The 25,995-nt window shown below is 37.8% G+C and overlaps 2 protein-coding genes across 8 annotated transcripts in view; one reads left to right on the top strand and one right to left on the bottom strand.

Annotated features, from left to right (window-relative positions):
• Positions 1-9,679, bottom strand: part of foxb1a (forkhead box B1a) — a 46,852-nt gene extending 37,173 nt beyond the window's left edge. For 2 of the 3 annotated variants that reach the window (XM_057836620.1, XM_057836622.1), the window contains exons 1-2: positions 9,155-9,395; positions 5,970-6,045 (exon numbers count right to left, since the gene is read on the bottom strand). The gene's annotated coding sequence lies outside the window, so the exon portion shown is untranslated. Of the gene's footprint in view, positions 1-5,969; positions 6,046-9,154; positions 9,396-9,425 lie in introns of those variants that run through there. The other variant, XM_057836623.1, reaches the window with a different exon arrangement.
• Positions 9,415-25,919, top strand: bnip2 (BCL2 interacting protein 2). 5 transcript variants are annotated; one of them, XM_057836616.1, is made up of 12 exons: positions 9,415-9,636; positions 9,794-10,149; positions 15,560-15,655; positions 15,762-15,832; positions 16,236-16,409; positions 17,903-18,085; positions 19,119-19,221; positions 19,299-19,430; positions 19,503-19,589; positions 19,663-19,761; positions 21,818-21,853; positions 24,864-25,919. In XM_057836616.1, exons 2-12 carry the CDS (start codon positions 9,806-9,808, stop codon positions 24,919-24,921), a joined length of 1,383 nt encoding a protein of 460 aa, XP_057692599.1. In that variant the 5' UTR covers positions 9,415-9,636; positions 9,794-9,805; the 3' UTR covers positions 24,922-25,919. The 5 variants fall into 5 exon arrangements, with proteins under 5 accessions (XP_057692599.1, XP_057692598.1, XP_057692602.1 ...); XM_057836615.1 differs by having other exon boundaries at positions 9,416-9,636; positions 9,797-10,149; XM_057836619.1 differs by adding an exon at positions 22,117-22,144 and having other exon boundaries at positions 9,417-10,149.
• Positions 25,920-25,995: the final 76 nt, after the last annotated feature.

The following is a 25,995-nucleotide window of genomic DNA, read 5'->3' as shown; positions in this document are numbered from 1 at the left end:
TTTCCCCGATATTTAGATGATAAATAATTGATCCAAACAAAGAAAATTTGAAAAAAAAAAATGCTTGAAAGGGTAAATATCTAAAAGAGAAAACCTCGACCACTCCTTGATGTCTGCAATTTCTGCATTGTGACCCTTGTTATATTACCGTGTTTCACCCATAAAATACCCAAAATGTCTGTCTGTGGCCATTCACAGCTGTGTCTTGACACTCGGTGATACATGCTACATTGAGTTTTTGAATTGAAACAAAGTGAGTACGCGATAATACCTCATTAAAATCATGGCGTGTTTAATTATGCTCTCTCATGCGCTCACCTCAAGTTAGGGTTTAGGAGTTTATTTTGTTTTGGGGTTTTTTAAATGCCCTCCTGCTCAAAATTTTTCTTCCACCAGAAAATACAGATTTTAAGCTTTCCAATGATGTATTACACATGCATATCAGACAATTTTGAAATGTGGCCAAATTGGGGGTCTCAGATCGGAACTTCAAGCTACCTGAGTGTTTTCCCCCATATACATACACAGTGTAAGGAGTTATGCTTATTAATTCTCTTTGTAAGCTAAATTACAATATTAGAGTTTGTTTGTTTGAAATTTAAAGACTTTTTCATGGTAGTTAACTTTGGTCACAGTAAGTATTTTTTCTAAAGATGAAACATTTTTCATACAGTTTTTAAGTGTGAATGTATGAACTTTACAAAAGCATTATTCGTCGACAAGGGGCTTTACATTAACACTGAACAAGATCAGTTTCCCCACAGCCATAATAAAAAATATTGGCTTTTAACAGCGACATTAAAGCATAAAGGAGCTCAAGGCCATGTCGATACTGTGTAGAAGCCAAAAGACATGGGGTGAACACTGTGTAGATTTCCACCGCAAAACAACCACCGCTTCATGTGAGAATGAGCAAATACTTATCATTTGTGTGACATAAAAGGGACTATCACAACGCTCACTGAAATAATAAAATATTGAAACGTCTGTAGAACGTAAATGTGAATTCTTGCTATGTCTGTCTCCTGCTAATTGAGTTGCTACCAAGAATGTTAGCACTCTGGAGAATAATTTGTCAGTGCAAAACATCGAATGGACCAATTTATTGGTTGCTGCAGGCAGTAGGGTTCCAACAGTCTTTGATCAACCTTTTTAGGTCAGTAACTCTCGAAATACAGAGAGAAAAATTACATAGCGGAGAAAATATTTCATCTCTTTAAAAGACGAGGAAGTATTTTTGTAGTTACACTGTAGCTGTTAATGCCGGATTAATTCTTTTTGAAGGCTTGAAGCCAAAGTAGGAAAATAACAGCTTTGGTGCACAATGTTTATTGTTTTGCATGGATGGAAACTTAAACATTTAACATGAAAAAGTGACAGAAAGAGTAATTATAAGTTTTGCTTTGTCTCATCACCCACAAGATGTAAGCTGACTCTACTGACAGTTACCAGTAGGCTGAGTCACATTGTCAATTAAAGTAAGCCTTCAAACGCTTGTGTTGGCAGAGGCGTTGATCAATCTTTGATTTGGAATGATTCCTGGCTTTTGATAACTTGACAGATGTGCAAAACATGTTGTTTGCTAGCTGTGAAAAACGTCAAAATGAAGTGTTGCCCCGACGCTACAGAAAGTCTTCACTAACAAATAGTGTACTAGTCTTGTCCTTAACTTGAACCTTGAACTCTTTGTTAAAGCAAATCAAGAACTGAAATCTGTATTTCTTATTTAGATTATGGTTAATTTTGTCTTGTTAACTACTTGTATATTGTTAATTGTGAAGACAGATTAGAACTGAGAGTTTGATGGTGGGGTTGCTTTAGAATAGAATAGAATAGAATAGAATAGAATAGAATAGAATAGAATAGAATAGAATAGAATAGAATAGAATAGAATAGAATTGAATTGAATTGAATTGAATTGAACCTAGAACTCTTTGTTAAAGCAAATCAAGAACTGAAATCTGTATTTCTTATTTAGATTATGGTTAAGTTTGTCTTGATAACTAATTGTATATTGTTAATTGTGAAGACCGATCAGAATTGAGAGTTTGATGGTGGGGTTGCTTAGAATAGAATAGAATAAAATTGAATTGAACCTTGAACTCTTTGTTAAAGCAAATCAAGAACTGAAATCTGTATTTCTTATTTAGATTATGGTTAATTTTGTCTGGTTAACTAATTGCATATTGTTAATTGTGAAGACAGATCAGAATTGAGAGTTTGATGGTGGGGTTGCTTAGAATAGAATAGAATAGAATAGAATAGAATAGAATAGAATAGAATAGAATAGAATAGAATAGAATAGAATAGAATAGAATAGAACAGCGCTATAACAATGTCAAGAGGATAAATTGTTACATATTCTTACATATCAATTAGTAGAAATCACTAAGTAGTCCAAAAATCTATTCCTCAGTCTTTGTGCATAACTTGCGTCTTACATGCAACACAATAATGTAGTCATTTGTTGACATTCCTGAGTCAAAATATTGAGCAGCCATTAAAAACCCATGCCATTTCCAAAGCTCCTTTATTTGAATGAGTATAAAGAGTGTTTACGATTTGTAAAGACCCTGCTAAAGCACCATGGCACAATTGGTTGCCAGAAACAGAGGTTCAGACCAATTTTGCTCTTGTATCCACATTGTAGCTGACCTTTAGTCAATCTATCAAGGAGCTACAAACATGATGTCATGTGAAAACATTAATAACTTAATTACTACAGCACTGTGCCTACATATATTGTAATACGGCCTTCCTCTTGTTAGGCTGATTTAAACAAGCCTGTGCTGATGACTGCCTCCCATTCATTTAACCTACAAATGGCAGCAAACGGCAATTATGCAGGCAGTAAAAGGAAATAGTGAGGGCTACATTTAAAAAATGCTGAATAGGTTCAATTAATGTAGGCAAGGTAGTAGAGAGAACTAGCGGAGGCTTATCATCCTGTGTGCTTTCAAATATGCTGCGTCAACACAAGCAGGCTACATTTGCTTTGCTTGACTGTGCCAACGTTAATTTAACTGAATGCTTGTTTTATTAGGTTTTACATTTGCGTAGATTCTTGTCAAATAACATAACGTACTCTCTTAAGAAATGTGTTAGTCCAGAAAACAAACCGTGTTTAATTAAAATTCTAATCACAGAGCCATTTTTTCTGAGTATATCTAACAAAACCCCTTGTGGCTTATCAAACTGAGAAACTGTGAACGGATAAATCTAATAAACTAAAGCATATTTGCTTGGAATATGTCAACACTACATAACATCGTTGTGCTGTATTTTCATTTATGCTCAAAATATTTCATTGAGGCCCTCAAGATGAAATATAAACTCGTCACTGTGGCTCGTACATGTACGCCGTCTCAGAGGACCTTTAATTTGAGACAGAAAAGTCTGTTCCTTCTATATGAGGTTAAAGTGTGGGGGACAAGTGAGGAAAATCACAGCTGAATTCATTAATTAGGTAGACCTAACAGCATATTTATCAAAGGCTAAGCCACATGGGAATGATCCCAGGAAGGATCTAGTAAAGACGGGACAGGTTAATAGAATAAAAGGCCTTGAATAGAATGTGTGCTTATACATAAAATATCAACCTGATCTCACGTGTAAACGAATCATTAGGACGTAACCATTAAATGTGATGGCAAGCTGCTGACTGCTTAGTGCCGGCAATGACCTTCATCAGGCTTGACAGTAGGTTTCTTATGTTCACTCTGATTAAAATGTCAACGCCTTGGACTTAACAACAAAAATTCCACGTGAAATGAAACAATATTTGCCCAGAGTGAAAAGCTGACTGTTACGGAATTCAACTTACTGGACTATCTCGCGATTTCCGATAGATGCTGATATGTAAAATGGAATAAAGTGCTATGTAGTTCGTATTCAATTGCATAACAGTTGTCAATCACATGTGAATATTGATGAGGTTGAGGTGAACTATTGTCCCGCCCAGTGATGAATGGCAGCCCTTCATTTGGCGAGCGAAACAGACGGCACTGATTGAGGGAGCTTATTTTTACGGTGGAGCCATGGAATTGCTAACGGGATGTGATAGCTTGTGTCCGCCGAGCTGAGCGGGGAAATAAAGCTGTTAGGATCGGGCTGCTTTGCCATCATTCACAGGGGTAATGATGTCTGTCTCACTCAGAAGTAAGTAATGGTCTGCCCACAGGTTAGCGACCAGGACACACTGTTACCCACAAAGTTGAACTTGGATCAGTGAGCAAGGGTCATCGCTACATTTTAACGGATTTAATAGGCTATTCAATAAAAATTAGAATATGTTGTAATTCCAGAGGTTCATGAAGTTTATCAGAGGGACATTTATGTCCATATTTCAAGCTCTGGAGTTCTGAAGGTGTTCATTATGCTCCTATAATGACGTAGCTGGGGACCTACATGGTTGCAAAGCTAAAACATCCCTTGTGTCCCAATAAAATGGCTTTATTAGTGTACACGATATGACTCTGTGCTATAGATGATACTCTTAGGATAACAAAAGACGTAAAAGCATGTTGAGAGGACACAGTCAAATATCAAGCTCCACTCAATTATCTTCAGCAGGATAATTAATCAGTTCAGGATGCACATGCAGTCTCAGAGGCATATTTGAGATAATTGTTCTCATTGACTTGATTAATTATTTGTTTACTGATTTAATTATTTTCACATTTGGAAAACAAATGATTGTGCGCCTGAACACAGCACATATATTTGTTTCTCAATTTCTTGTGACGGGAGGTGAAATTCACAAAGCGTACTGTTGCTGTGATACATTCTAATACAGAAAGTCTCTTGAGAAACGAACACCAGCCATGTTTGCAGTTTATGTCATCATGTGTTATCTTTTCCCCGACGACCCTAAACCTTAGCCTGCAGTAGGACAATGAAACATGTCTGCCTTGTAACACCAGCACACACGACGCTGAATCAAAGGCTAATATTTCTCAGCTACGAGGTCAGCCCTCGGTTAGAGACGCTCTGTCCTGGTATGACTGGCATTCCGAAAACAATCATCCCGGTCCTCACGGCTACTGCAGCACAAATCATGAGGGCCGTTTTAATGGCACTTGCTTCTATTTATCGTGCTGTTTTAAATGTTTTGCTCATTTGTTTCCTTTAAATATTTCATTTTCCCTAAAATATTCATTTAACTTTGCCTTTAAATTTTTTACTACTCCTCCACCCCTCACTATCTTCTTGCCTCATTTTTAGGCCTCTACAATCATAAATAATTATTCATCTCCCCAGAAAGATCACATAAAACATGCACATGAATCCTTTTTGTCTCTTCTCATTAGTGATATACTTCAAGTTGCCTAAATACTTCCCGCTACTGCATTTATGGAAATTGGTTAGAGAATCTTCCTAATGACTGCTTTGGTTACCCCGTCCACCTCAGATCCTGGCGTTCCTTCCTCTTTTCAACATGAAAGGAAGGGGGAGGCAGCACTACAGCATTTGCGTACAGCTCTGGAGTTCTTGCATTATTTTTAAAAAGGGGAACTACCAGTAATCTTATCCTGTATCTGACTGTTTCACTATATTATTCAAACCAACTGGCACACTTAAGTGGAGTCACATGCATGGGAAAAGCTAATTTCAAGCAATTAATTGTCTTTTTAATGCATAGGGACAGAAGCCATATTACAAGAGGATGATTTTCACTTGCAATCATTTATTATTATTAGATTACCCGTTTCCTCAAATAGGGGCGTCTCTCTAAATAGACACCATGCCTTATTCATTCGCTCGGTGCATCATTCACGTGATTACAGTAAATAAATGCAGGACCTCAAAGTAGAGACATTTCCTTTTACCATTGTCAGGCGGGTAAAAACAGGTGGCGCTCTGGAAGGCCACAATACCTTTAATTTAACATGGCATTTGTAAATCTGACGTGTGTTGGAGTGAAACAGCAGAGCATTCTGGAGCAAAATGGGGCAAAATAGATTACTTACCTTTTCCCATGGTCGAGTGAATTTGATCCGTAGTTCGATGGATATGGTTACACTTTCAAACTTCACTGGTACACTTCTGTGGCAGCATAAAAAAAAACACACAAACACAAGCCAAATGACTAACTAATACAATTTAATTAATCCCCCCAACATACACAGAGCAGAAGTCTCATGATAACGACCCAATTCTTAATTAATGTTACACGTAATGGCGTGTTTTTGTTCAAAATCCAAATTTACAATTAATAACGTAAATAAGGCATTCAACTGAATTTACCTTTTGAATGAAATATTTTATACAAAAAGAGAGAATATTTTGAAATACTAAATAATTTTATTGATAGTAGTTATTTTAAGGATTCATTTGAGGCATGTTACTCTGAAATAAAATAAGATCATGCTAATCTTATCAATAAAATTTGAGCTAATTATATTAAGGGATATTGACGGCTCTATGTGTCATGGCCACACCAGATTTATCTTGGAGGAAATGGAAACATTTGTCCTCATATGAAAGATAATTGTACTATGTCTCATTAGCAATCAGTGAAACAGTGGATGAGAAGCATAAACTCCAAATTTGAGTGGATTATCCTTTTGTTATGAGGCCTAATGACCCAACAGAGCAAATAGCAATTTCTTAATTAGAAATTACTCCGGTTGATCTCATGCACACAAAGAAGGATTTAACCAAGAATCTAAATGATGTGAGATATGCCTTATTAACCATGAGATCAGGGGTATAATATTTATGAAATAATTATGAAAGTGAAGCTAATGAAAAAAGAAATACAAGACCGTCACCTGAAAGTTTACGATTCTACAATGTAAAATGATTCCTGTATAATACAAATCATAAAGGAAGACTTCAGATTATAAATGTTCATTTGCCTCCACCTAGAGGATTTTTTTAGCAACTGACTCATAAGAAAAATCTGATGCAAATCAGTACTTGCAGTGTTGCACTTCAACGGTTTGTTAACTTATTTATATTAGAGGTTAAAAACACACACAACAACCTGCACTCAGATTTATCAATCAGTGCAAATCCAAAGCTAACGCCTAGAAGTGATTCAATGTTTTATTCAAAGTCGCCTAGCTAGGGAAACGTCTAATTACAGTTTACTTACAGCACATTAGATATTTAAATATTTAAGTATGACGTATTTTAAGTTACTTTGGGCAAGATCCTATTTTTGACTGCACATTATAAAGTAATGCATATACAGTGTATCACAAAAGTGAGTACACCCCTCGCATTTCTGCAGATATTTAAGCATATCTTTTCATGGGACAACACTGACAAAATGACACAATGAAAAGTAGTCTGTGTGCAGCTTATATAATAGAGTTAATTTATTTTCCCCTAAAAAAAATTAAAAATATAGCCATTAATATCTAAACCCCTGGCAACAAAAGTGAGTAAACCCCTTAGAAACTACATCCCTAAATGTCCAAATTGAATACTGCTTGTCATTTTCCCTCCAAAATGTCATGTGACTCATTAGTGTTACTAGGTCCAGGTGTGCATAGGGAGCAGGTGTGTTCAAATTTGTAGTACAGCTCTCAGACTCTCTCATACTGGTCACTGAAAGTTCCAACATGGCACCACATGGCAAAGAACTCTTTGAGGATCTTAAAAGATGTATTTTTGCGCTACATGAAGATGGCCAAGGCTACAAGAAGATTGCCAACACCCTGAAACTTAGCTGCAGCACAGTGGCTTGGATCATCCAGCGTTTTAAAAGAGCAGGGTCCAGTCAGAACAGGCCTGGGGTTGGTCGTCCAAAGAAGCTGAGCGCACGTGCTTTGTGTCATATCCAAACGGTTTCTTTGAAAGATCAACACAGGAGTGGTGTCAGCATTACTGCAGAGATTGAAGAGTTGGGGGATCAGCCTCTTAGTGCTCAGACCATAGGCCGCACTCTACATCAAATTGGTGCGCATGGCTGTCACCCCTGGAGGAACCCTCTTCTGAAAACGGTACACAAGAAAGCCCGCAAACAGTTTGCCGAAGACATGTCAACAAAGCACATGGATTACTGGAACCATGTCATATGGTCTGATGAGACGAAGATTAATTTATTTGGTTCCGATGTTCTCAAGCATGTGTGGCGGCAACCAGGTGAGGGGTACAAAGATAAGTGTGCCATGCCCACAGTCAAGCATGGTGGTGGGAATGTCATGGTCTGGGTCTGCATGAGTGCTGCAGGTGTTGGAGAGTTACATTGAGGGAAACATGGACTCCAACATGTCCTGTGAAATACTGCAGCAGAGCATGATCCCCTCCCTCCAGAAACTGGGTAGCAGGGCAGTGTTCCAGCATGACAATGACCCCAAACACACCTCCTAGATCTGAAGAGGCTGAGGGTAAAGGTGATGGAATGGCCAAGCATGTCTCCAGACTTGAACCCAATAGAACATCTCTGGGGCATCCTAAAGTGGATGGTGGAGGTGGGCAAAGTCCCCAATATCCGGCAGCTCCGCAACGTGGTCATGGAGGAGTGGAAGAGCATTCCAGTGGCAACCTGCGAAGCTCTGGTCCACTCCATGCCCAGGAGAGTAAAGGCAGTTCTGGATAACAGTGGTGGCCACACAAAATATTGACAGATGACAAGTTGTATGTTAATATTGACAACATTCACCAAGGGGTGTACTCACTTTTGTTGCCAGGGGTTTCGATATTAATGGCTATATTTTGAGTTATTTTGATGGGAGAATAAATTAACTCTTTTCTATAAGCTGCATACAGACTTTTCATTGTGTCAAAGTGTCATTTTGTCAGTGTTGTCCCATGAAAAGATAGACCTAAGAATCTGCAGAAATGCCAGGGGTGTACTCACTTTTGTGATACACTGTATCGGTGGTTAGGGTGTAGTTGTGATTTTGTGCCTTGTTTTTTATTAGTCTAGGTCACTAAATGAACAAACAACATCGTAGCTACCATAATCGCTTCGGCAAAATAAAATTCATGGTTGCTGTTGTTAAAAAACAATACAAATAAAGTTGAAAACACAGCCGCTACGGCTAGCTGGCAAAGCTACACCGAGAACACTAAAAATAAATACAAAATAAATAAAACAAACAGCTCGTTCCTTTGTATGCTATTAGTTCATATTCACACAAAAAATAAATAAAATACAAATAAAATACAAATAAAAGTAAGAGGCTTAACTACTACTTACTAAGTTGAAATGTCAGTTGGGGTTGTTACGCAACATTGACGTCAAACCTTTAGATGGTGGCTATCATGCTTAAATAATAAAATAGCTTAATTGGTGAGATAAAAATTGTCATAATATATTTTTTTGCTTGAATTTGTTAAACCACTGGATCGTGGCCGTCAACGTAACATGCAAAGTAATTTGCTGACGTAGTGCTACAGCACAACGACAGTCGCGACAAGTAGTAAACCCGCTGGCTGCTGTTTAGTTGTCTACGTAGTGTCAATCTTACGTCAGTTACATACGCTTGGTGGCTGACTGGCTGGCTGGGAGGGAGGAAGGAAGGAAGGAACCGACAAGTGGTCTTACTGCGCACTGTAGCCCGAGCAAAGTTAGGACTCTTTTAGACTCCTATGCTCTTTCTGTGGCACTTACGGGGGAACTAATTCTGCACCCAGTGCGACCTTCCACCCTGTTTCCGTAAGAAGCTATGTAGTGAGTCGGTAAGTTGCTTGTTGTCATCGACAACAAAGCGAGCTGCTCCATATGCTAAAGCTAACACGCTAACCTAAACTCCTCAAGGAGTTGTGTCATATTTCGGGGTGTCTGCCTGAGCGAGATTACACAACAAACCGGCGTTTCTTAGCTCACGTTTCTTAGCAGGCGTACGTTATGGCTTCAGATGTGATCGAAAGCGAGGCGACTTTGAAAGGTATGGATGACACAAACATGAACATTAGTCGTCCAGATTTTGGCACACCCAGGCGGACTCATGGGACCAGACGCACGTCTAGTCCCTCGTCTTCTGGGGTGTCAGGGGAAGTGGACGAGGAGGAGCTGGACGAGCTACAAAACAGCACTGCGTCTACGGTGGAAAATGGCGAGGAGGCACTTGAAGAGAGTTTAACCAAAACAAGGAGCAGTCATCGAGAAAGGACGACCCCAGACAATGACCAGGATCCCAGTGACCAAAACAGCCCCTCTCAGTCATGCTCTTCTGTTGGACTCAGCGGAAGGTATGCAATGACCTATTCACTTCATTCAGTATACATGCATACTCTGTGATTCCTAATACAATTTCTGTAAATGGTTTCTGGTTCTGCAAGTACTCTGTACGATTATGAATGTCTCTTTGGAGAGGAGACAGGCCTTTTTACTTTTGTATGTGCCCTTTAATCCGTCCTCCGTGCCCGTCTCTCCACCTTTGGTTCCCGAGCTTTTAGTCACTGTGCCCCCCAGCTCTGGAACTTCCTACCCCATGATCTTCACAGTATTTTTTCAAATCCAGACTCAAAACACACCTGTTCACTCTTTCTTACACGCCATGATCCCTAGCTCTGTTCTATCTCTACGTCTCCTTATCGTGCTTTTAATCTTTTATCTTTTTAATTTTTTTTTTAATGATTGTTTTCTTCGTACTAGGATTCCATCTCTGTGAAGCTTCTTTGTGTGGCTTGAAAAGCACTCTAGAAATAAAATGTATTATTATAATTATTAATGGGCATTGTCAAATCCACTGCTCTAAACTCTCATAATGATTCTTTAAACATTTTGAGAACTGCTTGGTGGATAATGAAATCTAGTCAGAACCCTTCAAAACCTGCCCTTTGTCGAATCTGCTGTCATCACACATTGCATAAGTTTGCCTGTTTGTGATTGTTGCTTTTTCATTAATTTATTCCTTTCGTGAGTCAGGGACCATCCACTAGTCAAAGGATTAAGAAGAGTGTTTCGCCATCGTGCACATTATTTAAACTTTATTTAAATGAATAATCTTCTGTTAATGCATTCTGTGCCTTTTTTTTTAATTTAAGAAAAATGAACTTCTATATTAATTTCAAAATTAGTTATGGATTTAGCATTATTATTTTTATGTGTTCTTTAATCAAACCAGCTATCTGAATTATCCAAATAGAAACACCTTTCAGTAAATGGTCCAAACATGTCAACACATGACTACTCTAGTAGTCAGTGAAATGTGAAATTTCTTATTTTCTAGGGCTGCAACTAGCGATTATTTTTATAATCGATTAATCGGACGATTAATTAAACGAGTAATTGATTATTTGGTAAATGTCACTTCTTTTCAGTTTACATCACAATTTAACTGTTGTTTTAGGCATGTTGTAAGTAACAGTAAAGACCAGATGGATAAATATTTCCTTCAAAAGTAAGATTTTATTACAGTTTCCTGACTTAACGGCTGTCTACAACTGTACTGTTTTAAGTACATAAAACTTGTTAAAGTTTTTAATTAAGGTTCTAAATATAAAACATAAAAATAATTTCTCGGCACAAAAATCACACCAAAGTTCCTTTCATTCTTTTTTTTTTATTTTTATTTTTTTCTCCCAAAAAAAGTGCGGCTGATTGACTTTTTTTTTTCTTGTGTCCAAATTGCTGATATAAATTGTGTCAATGACTCATTTATTTTCTTTAAACAAACCAAACAACTAAACCGAATAAGGAGGAGGCAGCCTGGAATGAATCCGTTTTCTTTATCAAACAGTACAATCCAAATCCAATTTCAAAGCACACTCTCTAATGAGACGACTTTACTATCTAACACTAACTCAAGTGCTAATGTGCTTCTCTAAAACACAATACAAACGGACTCTTGATTGCTAATTAGCTTAGCGCTCTGTGCTAGCTACTAACGTCTCATCAACAAAGAATACAAACAATACAATTGGCTTCATTTACTCACCTCTGATGGAGGCACACAGGATCGAACAACACAAAAGACAATCTAACTCTTGACATTTCGTAATATTACTGTATTCGTTCAGCAACCGAAACTGAATGTAGCAGTGAACTCTCGCTCTTGCTTTTATCACTGGCATGTGCACACAGCCTCACATTACACACAAACAAGGACCCAAACGGAACTGCTCATAGCTGCCGGATAAAATCGATTATCATATTAGTCTATTAATCGAGTTTAATCAATTAGTTGTTGCATCCTAATTATTTTCCTTTTGTCTCATCAGATTGTGCACGCATTGTTGATTTTGCGTCATATATTCCTGCAATGCAGGGTGTTATGTTGGTATGCTCCAGATTAAAATGTTGTTTGACAAGCCGTAAGTTGCTCATACCTGGGCTACAGTAATTGCTTTAGTGCACTGTGATTACTTTATGGTCGTTTTTCTTTTACACAACAAACAGTTTAGCTGACAGGTGTACAGACAGAATGTTGATACTGATATTCAGATAACATTATTTTATCTGTAGAATTTGGATTACCTTACCCCTCAAACTATAACGGCTAGTATAAAATAGTTGCTGTTTGATCGGTGCTAAACCAAACATTGTCTGCATTATTACCACAGGTTTACAGTTGATTCATTTCTTAAATCTCATTTTCCTCTTCAGATTCCTGTGTGACTTGTACCTCTTGGTTTCATGCTATGTGGGGGGGATTTACGGAATACGCTCAGTAATGTCAAGTTCCAAATGCCACGCATGTTTCTGCGTCTGAGTTTTGTGAATAACAGTCATATATTTGAGTATTGCATCAAAAGAAGCTCTGTGCAGCAAACAGAGATGATCAGCATTAGTGAAAGGAACCTTGTGGTTCAGAGAGCTAAGCCTTAAGCACCAGCATGTAAGCTTTTCAAGAAGCCATTGATCTGATTAGGTGGAAAGTATGAAATTGTAACAGTTGGAACAACTTTAAATGACGTTGCTTGATTGAACATGCGGCACCTGACCGATAGTTGCGCTAATATTAGGGTCCGATAATGTATCATCCACCAAGTCACTGATCAAACTGAATAGGTCTGTGTTTTGAGGTCCATTCACAAAGATTGCTTAGAAAGTCACTACCATTGTCATTGCATGTCAAAGCCAAATCCAGCCAAGGCTGTCATAGCTCTTTGCAATAGTTTGCAAAAGTGTGAGACTAAAAATAGCAAAGGTGTCATGGGGGCAGGAGAGGGGTCAAGACACATCAGGCAATTGGCAAAATATGCCGTTTGACTGTTAAATACACTGGCAGCACAAATCCAAACCTCTTTTCAGTAATTACTGCATTAGAGCCGTAGCAGTGGACTTCGTTGTATTTGACCCGGGCATTCTTGAGACAAGAATGAAATGAACTAATAAAGTAAAATAAAAATGTGAACAATAATAAAATGTGAATAAAACATCTAGGAATTGGAGTAGTACCGCACAACAGTGCAAAACAAGAAACCTGAGAGGAGGTTCACAACAAGACACACTATTTCAATATGCAGTGATAGGTAAATAATGTAAACTGTCTAAATGCTGGACAGGAGTGCAGAGAAAAAAAGAGTCAGACATGTTATGTGAGGGATTTTTGGTTTAAAAGTCTGTTGACCACGGGGACAAAACTATTTGTGAACCAGGTGGTCATGCACTTCACGCTGCAGAACCTCTTACCACAGGCCAGCAGGGTAAACAGTTCGTATTGTGGGTGAGAGGAGTCCCTAATGATGTTTGTAGCCCGGGATAAGCAATGCTTCTGTACAATATCCTGAATGGAGGGGAGAGAAGTACCAAATAATTTTCTCTGCTGTCCTCACCAACCTCCTCACACTGCTCCAATCGGAGGCGCTGTAGCCCCCACACCACACAGGGATGCAGTTCGTCTAGGTCGACCTCTCTTGTAAGATCAAATGCTGGCCGGATGATAATAATAGCAATCAACTAACATCAATTTCAACATAATGAATCGGAAAGGGTGCATCAATGCCTGGATCCCGAGTAGGTTATGGTCAAAGCTTCTTCTTTTACAGATTTTTGACAGATAAAAAGCCACTTCCATTGGTTCTTGTTTTGTAGATCATTGAAATCAGTGAATGGTAAATTTGTCAAGTTAAATTAGGTTATGAACGATTTCAAATGACATGACACATGCATCAAGGGCCAAATTTCCTTTTATTTACACTGCAGCAGAAAAACACTGATAGAGGCAATATCTGTTAACAGGCCCAGGACTATTGACTGTAATGTAATTGACTTACAGAAAGTCATGTCATTTCTGAGAGCCTTGTAAATGTTTAAAAATATAGCATTTTCCCCTTTTGTAAATAGATTTCTCATTTTGAGAACCATTCAAGGGACCCTGCAGATTTGTGTGTTATTGCCCAGTTAGTACTTGAATTTAGCCCCTAATTGAGGTGGAATTTTCCACATTCTTCTTCAAATTCTAAACTTTTCTCAGACCTTAGGTGTCAAAGGAAGCGAGAGCAGCATTGCCTCCTGTAAAATCCTCAGTTCATTCAAGTAATAAATCCACAATAGCCTGTTCAAGTTAGTTACAGTGCAATGAAAAATTGTCCCCCTCTCAAATTCTTAATAATTGCCTCCAATGTTAATTCATGGAACACTTGTGGGTAATCATTTTTGTGGAAAGCTGATTACTTTTTCACTGACCACGCCCTGATTACCACCAGACATGTTTAATCATGAATTGGCTTAATAGAACCAGTCTGACAAAATGAAGTTGCCCAAAAGCGCTCAACAAGCTACAACGAAACCCTCTAATGTTGCTGAATGAAAACAGTTTTGCAAATATTATTAGTTCATAGTACATTCATTCATCATCTGAGCCGTTTATCTTTGCAAAGGCTCATTACCAGTTGTAAAATTACATTTTATGTTCACTAGTGTTACATTCGGTTTATATTCACTTTTTTTTATCTTTAAATACATTAAAGACTACAAAAAATAATTTAAGGGTGCAAGTACTTTTTACAGCAGTGATAATGTGTATCTCAAGTAGTGCTGCAAAAATTAATCGATTAACTCGAGTATTCGATTAGAAAAAAAATACTCGAATTAAATTTTGCTGCTTCGAGTATTCGTTTAATTAAAGTAATGTTGTAATGGTTTATTTTGAAAGTGTTTGCATTTAGTTTTATTCATTTGGTTGGATACACTGCCTTCTAGTCTGCCTCAATTCACATGGCTGAATCCAGGTGCTCCCTGTTAAGACCAACATAAGCTAAATTTTGTTTGAGCTGTTTTTTTTTTTTTTTTTTTTTTTTTTAATTCATTCGTAATTTAGTTTATAGGTGTATTTAGCCTATTTTTGTGGGAGTATGTGTCTGAACCATTTGTTAAGAGCATTGTAAAAAAGTTAGCGATTTATAGCATTTAAACTAGCAGACTTTTGCGATGTAAGTAAGCCAATTGTTCTTTTGTTGTACATAGATCATTTATTTTTTTTATACCATTTGAGGCTCAGCTCAGGTAATTTAATTTTTCATGTTCCTTATTCGACAACGATTATTCGAACTAATGGTTTATCGATTAATCGACTACTAAAATAATCGATAGCTGCAGCCCTAATCTCAATAGGACTGATTACTTTCTAGACTCTCGTCACAATTAACAAGTCATTAAACAGAGCATTTTTTGCAAGCAAAGTTTTATTTGTTGTTTTTGTTTTCTCACCAGCCTGGAACGCCAAGAATCCGTTGCCACGACAGAGGCACGATTAAGGATGGAAGGAGTCGAGCTTAAGGAAGAATGGCAGGACGAGGATTTTCCACGGTAATACTACAAGCATCCTCATTGTTGGAGGGAACGTTAGGACAATGAGCACAGCGCGGTGCTGTACAAGCCAAAAAAACAAATTTGATCACTTTCTGCCCGTAAGGCCTCTACCTGAGGAGGAGGAGGGACTTGAAGAGGAATTGTTTGCTGGAGCTTCAGAAGAGGGAGAAGCTGGTAATCAAAAACTTTTTTTTTTTTTTTACTTTGCTTGCACAGTGGATTAACAGGAATGAACCAACACTTACTTGCACAATCTAATAAAAGCAAACAATGACAATGGTTTTATCCATAACACTTTTACTGTTAACTGGGATTTTTTTTTTTTTCTAGAGACAAAATTGTAATTGATCTCAAAAGATTTTTCAAGGACCAAGGATCAAAAGAAGTGTTTCCTAATTTTGTTGCCACTGACTGTATGTTCTCAGTTACAGGCGTGGTCAGTACCGCAAAGAAGAAATATGAACTTTTTAATTGTGTTCCTTATTCTCTGTGAACTTTGAATGAACCTTAGAAATATTTTTAGATTATAAAATTGGTGACTAAACACTTATACTTTTATGCTTTATCTGTATCTTAGGCTATGTAGTAAACCAGAGTAAGAAGAAGAAGAAGCTCACGGCTCCGGAAATTAGCCTGAATCTCGACCGCAGTGAAGGTTCTATTCTCTCTGATGAGTTAGATGAAAGTACAGAGCTGGACTTGGATGACATGGACACACCTTCTGACAACAGCAATGAGTTTGAATGGGAAGGTAAGGGTCTTTGAAAAAGACCGCTATACTAATTGAAATGTGTTGCAAAGTCAACTTTGGACCATTTTGTATATGCAGTAAATCTTTTAAGGAATATGTGCAAGTTTAACCTGCAGTAGTACAATTTGTTGAAATTGAAATACTGTGCCTGAGATGCACTTAAGCATATACACTAAATGGACAAAAAAATTGTGAAAAGTGGTTATAGCACTTTCCATAGTTAAAATAGAAACCTATAGAGTCAGTCCACCCCACAAAGGTGTTATTATTTAGGGCTCGTGTTTTACACCAACTTCATCAAACCATCTTTGTTTCGGACAACGAGGCGTATTTACGTGTTTCAAAAAAAATCAGCAGAAACCTCAATTGTTAAGAGATATTCCCCATGTTTTTGTCCATGTAGTGTATGTTTCTTCATTGGTTCCCACTGGATTGGAAACTGACTAAAGTGGAGTTAAAATTTGCTATGTTGTTTTTGTCTTTCCACACTGCCGCCTTCCGCTTTTTCACGTGGAAGGATTGTTTCCATTGCCAGCCTGGAAACAGGCTGCAAGCCAGCAACAGGTTTCTCTCTTGTTCGTGGTAAGATTTGTTGGACAGTCACAGGACTCTCCCAATTTATGGTCAATTAAATCTTGCTTTTCAGATTATGTTCTGTTGTCACTACACTTAAAAAAATAAAAATGAAATAAAATCATTACCTTTTTCCATTCTTTATTTTTTGTGCATGACTTGTTCACCTTCCCTCATATTTCAGCACAATTATGGAAATTCATTTATGCATGTCTGTCCTATCAATATGATAAATGCCAACATCCAAAAAAAAAAAAAAAAAAAAAAAGAAAAATAGTTATTCTCTTTAAACGTGTGACAAATTAAGCAGCACAGTCGTTTAAAAGCAGTCATTTTAATCATAATTGCAACAGTAAAACACAACCACAGTGATATCAGTTTTTTTCAGGGTTGTTTTGGGTCTAATATTACTGATCAAATATTGAGGGGTCAGTGAAGCTAATATAGAATTAAAAAATACAGTTTAGACAGTTTGATAAAAATCTCGTCCAAGCTTTCGAACAGCAGTGTATAAATACAACTGAGTGTTTTCAGATAAAATATTTGTATCTTTAAGCAGTTCATTATGTAAAGTGAAAATATTTAAACGGAAATTGCATGCTTAAATTTTAAGGTTTTGCAGATCAATAATTTTCATACTTAATCTGTAAATATTTCAACTCGCCGTGGTTCTTTCTCAAGCAATGTTGCTGTGATTCTGCACGTAATAATTCTCTGCTTTCGTCGGCATCTTAATTTCTGTTATACGGTGACATGCAAAGATCATCCACGCTTATCATTTGAAGCTCCTTCTGTTGTTAAAAAGGTCAGATTCAATGTCATTTTGGTGATCCCTATTGATCAACAAATGTTAAGTGATTATAATAAGGGATACACACAAACATACAATAACCACCTCGTACCACGCACTCTCCTCGCAGATGATCTTCCCAAGCCTAAAACTACAGAACTACTAGAGAAGGGCGTGGAGTCGGTCCAGCAGTACTCTGCCTTGGAAGAGAGGGACGAAGGCCGGCGCTGGAGGGTGTTTCGTATAGGAGATCAAGAACACAGAGTGGACATGACGGCCATTGATCCTTACAAGCGGGTTATAAGCCATGGAGGTCAGTGTGTACGTCATGACAAGTTCATTGGCTAGAGCAGATCGCAGTAAATGTGGCGGGAAACAGGTGACTTGAAGTTCCGCTCTGAGACCCCCAATTTGGCCAGCTTTCAAAACTGTCTGATATGCATGTGTGATACATCATTGGAAAACTTAAAATCTCAATTTTCAGGGGGAAGAAAAATTTTGAACAGGAGTGCATTTAAAAAAAAAAAATGTAAACAGCAAAACCCTATCTGGAGGTGAGAGCACGTGAGAGCAGAATTACAGACGCCATGACTTAAACGAGATATTATCGCATACTTACCTTGTGAATGGCCACAGCTGGATTTTTGGGGGATTTTATGGGTGAAACATGGTACGGTAATATAACAAGGGTCGCGATGCAGAAATCGCAGACATGAAGGAGTGGTCGACATGTTCTTTTCCATATATTTACGCTTTTAAACGTTTATTTTCAATTTTTGTTTGTTTGGGTCGATAATTTATCTCGAATACCGTTGAAAATGTGACAGTAACAAAAAACGGAATTTAGCGATAGTTATGAGGTATATACCTGACTTTTTTACAGACGCCATTTTTTTCATTGTGATTTGTTTAAAAGTTTAAAATATGCGAGTGAATATTTTTTTTTTAGATATTAGACATCAATTAATGATTCTAAGCTAAAAATGACAGAAATTTTGAATAATAAATATTATAATTAATTACCTTCATTTTATGGCTGGGTTGAAACAAAAGCGGTTGCGCGCAGTCTGTAAACGGGGGTTTCCAGGGTAAAACGGACAAATTAAAAATAGTTTAGGGGCTTAATTCGCCATGAATCTGCTATGGCAGCATATAGACATATTATTCTAACAAACACAACAGTTGTTTTGGCTTAAAATACAGCAGTTTCTTTTAGAGAAGAGTGCAAGAGCAGAAACTGCTTTTTCAGTCTTGTCTGTGTTTTCCGCCATGTGCATTTTCTTATGCTTTTAACGAACGGCAGCAAATAAAACTACTGTATGTTACTATTGATTTTTTTTTTTCAGGTTACTATGGAGATGGCTTGAATGCCATAATTGTGTTTGCTGTTTGCTTCATGCCTGAGAGCAGTCAACCAAACTACAGATACATCATGGACAATTTATTCAAGTGAGTTTTTTTGTTATAATATTCGCCGCAGTATTGAACATTTTCGAACATTCGCTAATGTGACAAATCCCCCACAGATATGTCATTGGCACGCTAGAGCTGTTAGTGGCAGAAAACTATATGATTGTATACCTTAACGGGGCAACATCACGAAAAAAGATGCCAACTGTCGGCTGGCTCCGAAAGTGTTATCAGCAGATTGATAGAAGGTAAGTATCACTGTAATTAAAATAAAATAAACAAACAAATATTTGTCATATGCTGTATAACTTCTGTTTTAGGTTAAGGAAGAATTTAAAATCTTTGATAATCGTCCATCCCTCCTGGTTCATTCGCACCCTGCTGGCACTCACAAAACCTTTTATCAGGTAACATGAATGTTTAGAAGAGAGTCTTGTTGCTAAAAATCGACACGTTTTAACACTCTTCTTATTTTAACAGCTCCAAATTCAGTCAAAAAATCCAGTTTGTGTACAGCCTAACAGAGCTTGCGGCATTAGTCCCGATGGAGTATGTGTCCATTCCGGATTGTATCAAACTGTGAGTATTCCGATCTTTACCCCTCGCACATATTCTCACTTTTCTTTCTCCATGTTTTAACAAGCAACACTCTGTTTTCTTGTCTTCTGATGGTAAACCATGATATTATTTAACCTTCCATGAAAATTAAAATCCTGAACTGCCTTAATTGTGGCAAGATCTATCTACATTTACATAATATTAATGAGTAGGAATTATTGTGATGGAGAATGTCATGCTTTAAGTCAAAGCCAATCAGGTGATTGTAAATGGATAAATAAAAAGCCTGGAAGCAGTTAAGTGAGAACTCTCATTTTAACTGTGGACTAAACAAAACCTTGATTTTTTTGTGACAGTTTCCAAAATATACAGGGTTCGTACGGGTCTTTGAAAAAAAAAAAGTCTAAAATTAGGAATTATTAAAGGGAACCTCGGACTTAGACTTAGGCTCTAATAAGCCACAATTGTTCTCTTTTACTAAAAGATGTTATTAGAATCACATAAAATATTGCCATTGGTTTAAAAATCTATAATATTTAGTTCATGTTTTGACCCACAGAGGGCGCCATGTTTTATGGACGCTTGGGGTGATGACGTAGATTGTCACTGTCACTCGACTAATACTACCAGGTTACTGCTGCAATTCCTTCTGCGCGGCGAGACGTCCAATACATGCGCTCATCGGTTAAACGCAGCGAGTACTTAGTATTTGCGTTTTTATTGAGTCTTTTATTGCCTTTTCATTGCCTCAAAATACTTTGCATGTTTCCCTCACATACCTTTAAGCATAGTGTTTTCTTGTGTTAATTTTAAAGCATATCTGTTTACTACATTAGTTACGTAGCATATTTAAACCACCATTATTTGATATTACTATGTTTAAGTATTTTCTTAAGGCATCTTTAGTATTTTCTGTCTGCATGCATCTAAAAAAAAAAAAAAAACAAGCTGAAAGAGCACGGTAGTACTTCGGGTATCAAATTCGCCTTTTGTAGACGTTTCGCCGAGGTAGCACATTTTGGCAGAACAGTTTGGTGTTTTTTTTTCCTACTGTCGTCTCATCCCGTCTTTCCTTTTCATTTTGCTTTTGCTACTCTTTTTGTGAAATGTCGGCAGTGGTTTCATGCTCATTAATGTTTCCCTCGGGTTCGAATTGAAAGGGATGAACAGATTACATGTTTATGTCGCTAGAGTCATACTCTGGAAGCCCGGCAGCGTAACCATGTGACGTCACCACCCTGCAACGTCAACAACAACTACTACTAGTTGAATTAATTTTACAAATTGTATAAAAACGAAAACATCGTCTTTCTATCAGTGAAGGATCCTTTAAATGAAAAATCATTGCTGCTACACGCTCGTTTTGAACTTGCTTTCCCTTAACATCACGCGTCACTCCCAAGAGGGCTGAGTCCGTGCGCAAGTAGTTTGGCGTCAAATGAAGCAAACAGGACACAAATAGAGTAGTATTTAAATGCATACATGTGCATTTGCTCTGGTTTAATACAATACTTTTATCGCACGACCAGTTCTTCTTTTTGTCATTTTTTTTCACGACCTCCACACCCCTCTGCCAGTCACTGTTTAACCTGGCTGGGAGCCACTTTGCTCTGCTTTGTCACCGCTAGGACCCTACCTACTCACCTGGCTCTCGATCGGATCCTCTTTAGCGAGAACTGAATAGTTTGTTCTTGCTCTTTTTATCAACAGTTCCACACAGACATACCCCAAGATATCATTTAGCTTAGCAATTTGAGGTGTGAGAGCCATTTTTCGAGTGTTCCAAACTACAAGGAAGCGCATTTATCAAGGTTTTCTTGGTCATGACGTGTGTCTCCGTCCACCGAACAGCAATTATTTTTATTTTATTTCTGCCTCATCGTGAAAAAAAAAAAAACACTGGGATCACGTTTAAGAGGTACTGGGAGATTGGTCTTGAAAGACTTTAAAAAGTGCTTGAATTTGGCCATGAAAAAGGTGTACGAACCCTGAATATAATTGCTCATTTCAATGTCTAATTTCTCTATTTGTTGGCTGTCTTTTCTCTTAAATCCTAATTTCCCTTCCCCTTTTTAAGGTTTGACGAGGAAAAAAATAAGAAAAGCAGTAAAAGGTATCTTGGATTTTTCACCTAGGGCTTGGTTGACTTTCACAAAACTAACAAAAGATAAGTTCCATAATCACCCAAGCACACTCCCCCTTTTAATGCTGTTATTTGGATTTGTAGCCAAATCAAATAACGTTTGTAATTCACCGCTGTTTGTCCATTCAAATCACATTCCCAAGGCTATATTTAAGGTGTTGTTAATGTGACTGTCAACACATGCCTTTGCTGATGCTGCTACCAAGTGTATCTGTGTGTTTTCTTTGAAAAAGGTTTACAATGGGACTTTTTTGATATTTGGTAAGTTCAACAATGTGGGCGTAACGGAAGCGGGTGAAATCATCAGGAAGTCGCTAGTTGTGGTTGCTCGGTTGCACGCCGAGTGTGCTCTCACATGGTCACTCACTTGAGTTGAGCCCTCACAACTCGTTTGCATGACTCACTGCAAAGCTAACTATCACAAGCCTCATTCCTCCTCATTTGTGCACGTTGATTTAATCTGCACATTATGAAGTGGTGACTGCTCATTTGATTAGGTTTTTATTCGATTTTTGGGGAAAAGGGTTGCTCGAGCAATGCAGCACATGCCGTACACTCAATTTGATAATGTTTCTGCTGCTGAAATTCTTTTTACGCACGAACAGAAGGTGTGGACTCTTCTGGAGGATTAGAATAATAAATTGCACTATTGGATGTCATTACTTGTCTAATGTGAGACCTGAAGTGCTATGACAGCATGTTAACTCATCGGCTGCCACAGTGATAGATGTGAAATCCATTCGAAGTGGACCTCAAATGGATTCAACATCTATTAGTGAAAAGAGCCACGTGATTGGACGCCTACATTGTCAATGGCATTGAAAGAGTTATGGTTACCTGCCTTTTTTAATGCATTGGTTACCACTAACGACGACGATCAACACCCGTGCATTTTTTTTTTTTACCCCAATCAGCTTCACACCAGGCAGGTTTTAGATGAAACAATACCGATGATATAGACCCTACTCACATGACGTCACAACCACGCCTCCGCGCCATATTGTCCGTCTACTCGTCGTGTTGACGCATTACCGCTACGTAAATTCCTCCTATTATGGCGTGTTTTTTCTGCTCGTTACCATTAATAATCAAAATGGTGAAGGCGTGTGTGGCGGTTGGTTGCAATAACAGAGAAGATAGACGGAGAGACTCGAAGTTCTACCGTATTCCGAGAGACCCGGAGAGGAGAGCGAGATGGATTGCCGCAATTCGACGAGAAAACTGGGCTCCAAACGATTACCACAGACTATGTAGTAGTCATTTTATATCTGGTAAGATGCATTTAATATATATTTAGAGGGTTTTGGGCTGACAACCACAATTAAGATCATTGTGAGGCTAATCGCCAACAACATACAGTTTCAAATTCAAGATGCTTATTTCTTCCACCATCATTACATTTTGAATAATATTTAGCTGGTACCAAGTGAAAGAAGCTGGCCTCGTCTACGGATCATCAGTTAAACAGGTTTTTAACTGATGATTTAACTGATAACCCCTTTCCAAACCTTTTGCAAAGGGGGCCAGATTTGGTGTGGTAAAAATGCGGGGGGCTACCTTGGCTGATTTACATAGAACAATATATTTAAACAAATTTTAGCAAGCCCTTCTGTGTGTGTCACATTTGCTTTATTTTTTTTTTTAATTCATAATTTCAACAGTCTCGTCTTTGTGGCGTTCGTTCTCTTTCGACACTCGGGCACTTGCGAAATACAGCTGCTGTGAAATTAAACCAGCTTCAAGTTGCTATAATTTCTCGCTGCGTACCTTCCCTGTAATGTTGTCGGCGTGTCTTGTTCGGTAATATTATCGCGTCACATCGAACTCTTTGAAAACAGCGACTGTCTCTTTGCAAATGAGGCAGACACAGTTGTTGCGTGTTATATTGAAGAAATAGTCCAATATCCACCTATCCTTGAAGCGTCGGCCATCGCAGTCATTTTTTTTTTTTTTAATTGATTGTCGCCATTTTAGAAAATTGGAAGTAAAGGGTCACACGGGGTAATGTTGCTTACAGTGCTGCTCTTAAAGTTTTTCAAACTTTCGTGAGAATAGGCTGATTTTGTGTGGACAAGATAGTTGTAGATATCAGGGTAGCAGATGTCAGGCAGAGAGGGCGAAGACAGCTAGTCGAAAAATATCGATTTAGGCATCAAATATGGATCTGGCGAATCGACAGACTGAAGCTTTTCCACATAACGCCTTTTATGCAACGCATCCAATGAGTTTACAGCGTCTGAAAGCACCGGGGCTTCCATGAATTGCACTATAAATTGCACGACAAATTGAAACCATTGAGAATACGGATAAACAAAGACGGACAATATGGCGGCCGGATACAGCGACACGTCATTCTGTGACGTTGGTGAGTAGGGTCTATATGATTGTATTCCACACACACAAAACAGCTGACATAAAACCTGTACAGAAATGACTGAAATTTGGATTCACAGTTTCTGAATTGTCCCTATTAAACTGTATAGAAGACAAAAAAATACTCAACAGATTGTCACAGAAAGGTGTCGTAGTCATGCTATTTTATCCAAACAAGCAAACACCTACGTTAACACTTGAGGGTAATAGCTGGGTTAAGGCAGTTTTTATGCTACCACGTTGATGTGCCAGTGGAAATTTTCCAATTTCACTTAATTAGTATGAATTCTTATTCACTGTACTACGATATAAATTATCTTTGTTCGTTTTATGCCAACAACCTGCATCGACATGCCAAAACAATTAAATGCTCTTCCACTAGATGTCAGAAGTGGTAACCACATGTTGCTGTTAATGCAACGAAAATCTTATTTTAGTAAAAATCGCTCTGGGGACTTTTTTTGTGTGTGTGTAAAATATAAGTCTTGGCTCAATAAAGGTTGAGAAACACTCGGTTGATGTATGAATAACTTTCTCTTGTTTCATATTAGAAAGCACCATCACATAAAACATCAAACTAATTTCTGTTTTTCGGTTGAATACGCAGGATTGATCAGGACATGCACGGAAAAGTGGAGACGGCCACCGCAGCTGTTCCCGAGTGAAGATGCTGATGATGAAAACAGACTATGCTGCCGCTGCCACTTTTCTTTGCGCGTGTTTGTTTTTGGGGTGACGTTACTGGAAACGTTTTGCATCAGGAAAGTGCCTTGTCGAAACGATGCTGCCTCTTACAATGTAGGACATTTTGCAAGTTACATTACTCTGTCAAGCTGCTTCAGCTCACTTCCTACACACTACCTTTCCCCTTACATGCTGTCCAAGAGGTTGTTTTTTTTGTTTAATCCTTTTTCTTATCATTTACTGCCTCTTCTTATTGTCATATCTGCTCTGTATTTAAGGCACTCTGTTACAAACATTTGAATCAATGATTGATGCATGTACTGCTTTATTACATTTAAATATATATTTATATTCAAAAGGGTGACAAAAGGAGAGAAAGTAATATATTTTTATGGTTACTATGATTTTAAAAGTGCATTATGAGGTCTCTGAGTCCCTCACCCAACCTCCATGCCTTCAATTGCTTTTCATACATTTTTATTTCCTGAGGAAAAATCCCCACTGACCCACCATCAGAGAATAACCTGCAGTGAGTTTGTGGGGGTCAGAAAAACATCGAGTTCATAGATTGTAGTGTTACAAGCAATACTTCATAATTTGGCCATTAAGTGAGAATATATTCCTGGAATTAAATGGGTACATCATATTAAGACAAAGGAAGTCGTTGTAAAAATCAAGTACTGCACGGTTTGACACTAAACTATTTTTATTTGGAGGGGAGGTGGGTTCGTATAAACAGTATCAGACTTAATGCAAATTCCAGTCATCAGAGAAAGTGCGCCTTAATATCCACTGAATTATAACAGGTCCATCATGTATTGTTTTAAAACGGGGTGGAACATTTTTGGGTGAATTTTGCAATGTCATGGTCTATTCCATGGAGTTTGAAAAAATGCCACTGATTTTGTAAATTTACTAACCAAATGCAATATATACATAATGCTAAATCAATTAAACTGGATGTTTTCGGAGACAAAAATATGAGCCTCCATGTGGTGATTATACAGTAGGTATGAAGTAAATTCCTTTTAAATAACTGACAAATACACTTCATT

The sequence above is a fragment of the Corythoichthys intestinalis genome, chromosome 5 (assembly GCF_030265065.1).
Source record: "Corythoichthys intestinalis isolate RoL2023-P3 chromosome 5, ASM3026506v1, whole genome shotgun sequence".
Classification (NCBI taxonomy): Eukaryota; Metazoa; Chordata; class Actinopteri; order Syngnathiformes; family Syngnathidae; genus Corythoichthys; species Corythoichthys intestinalis.
The sequence above is the reverse complement of the archived record's forward strand: the minus strand, read 5'-3'. Positions and strand labels throughout refer to the sequence as shown.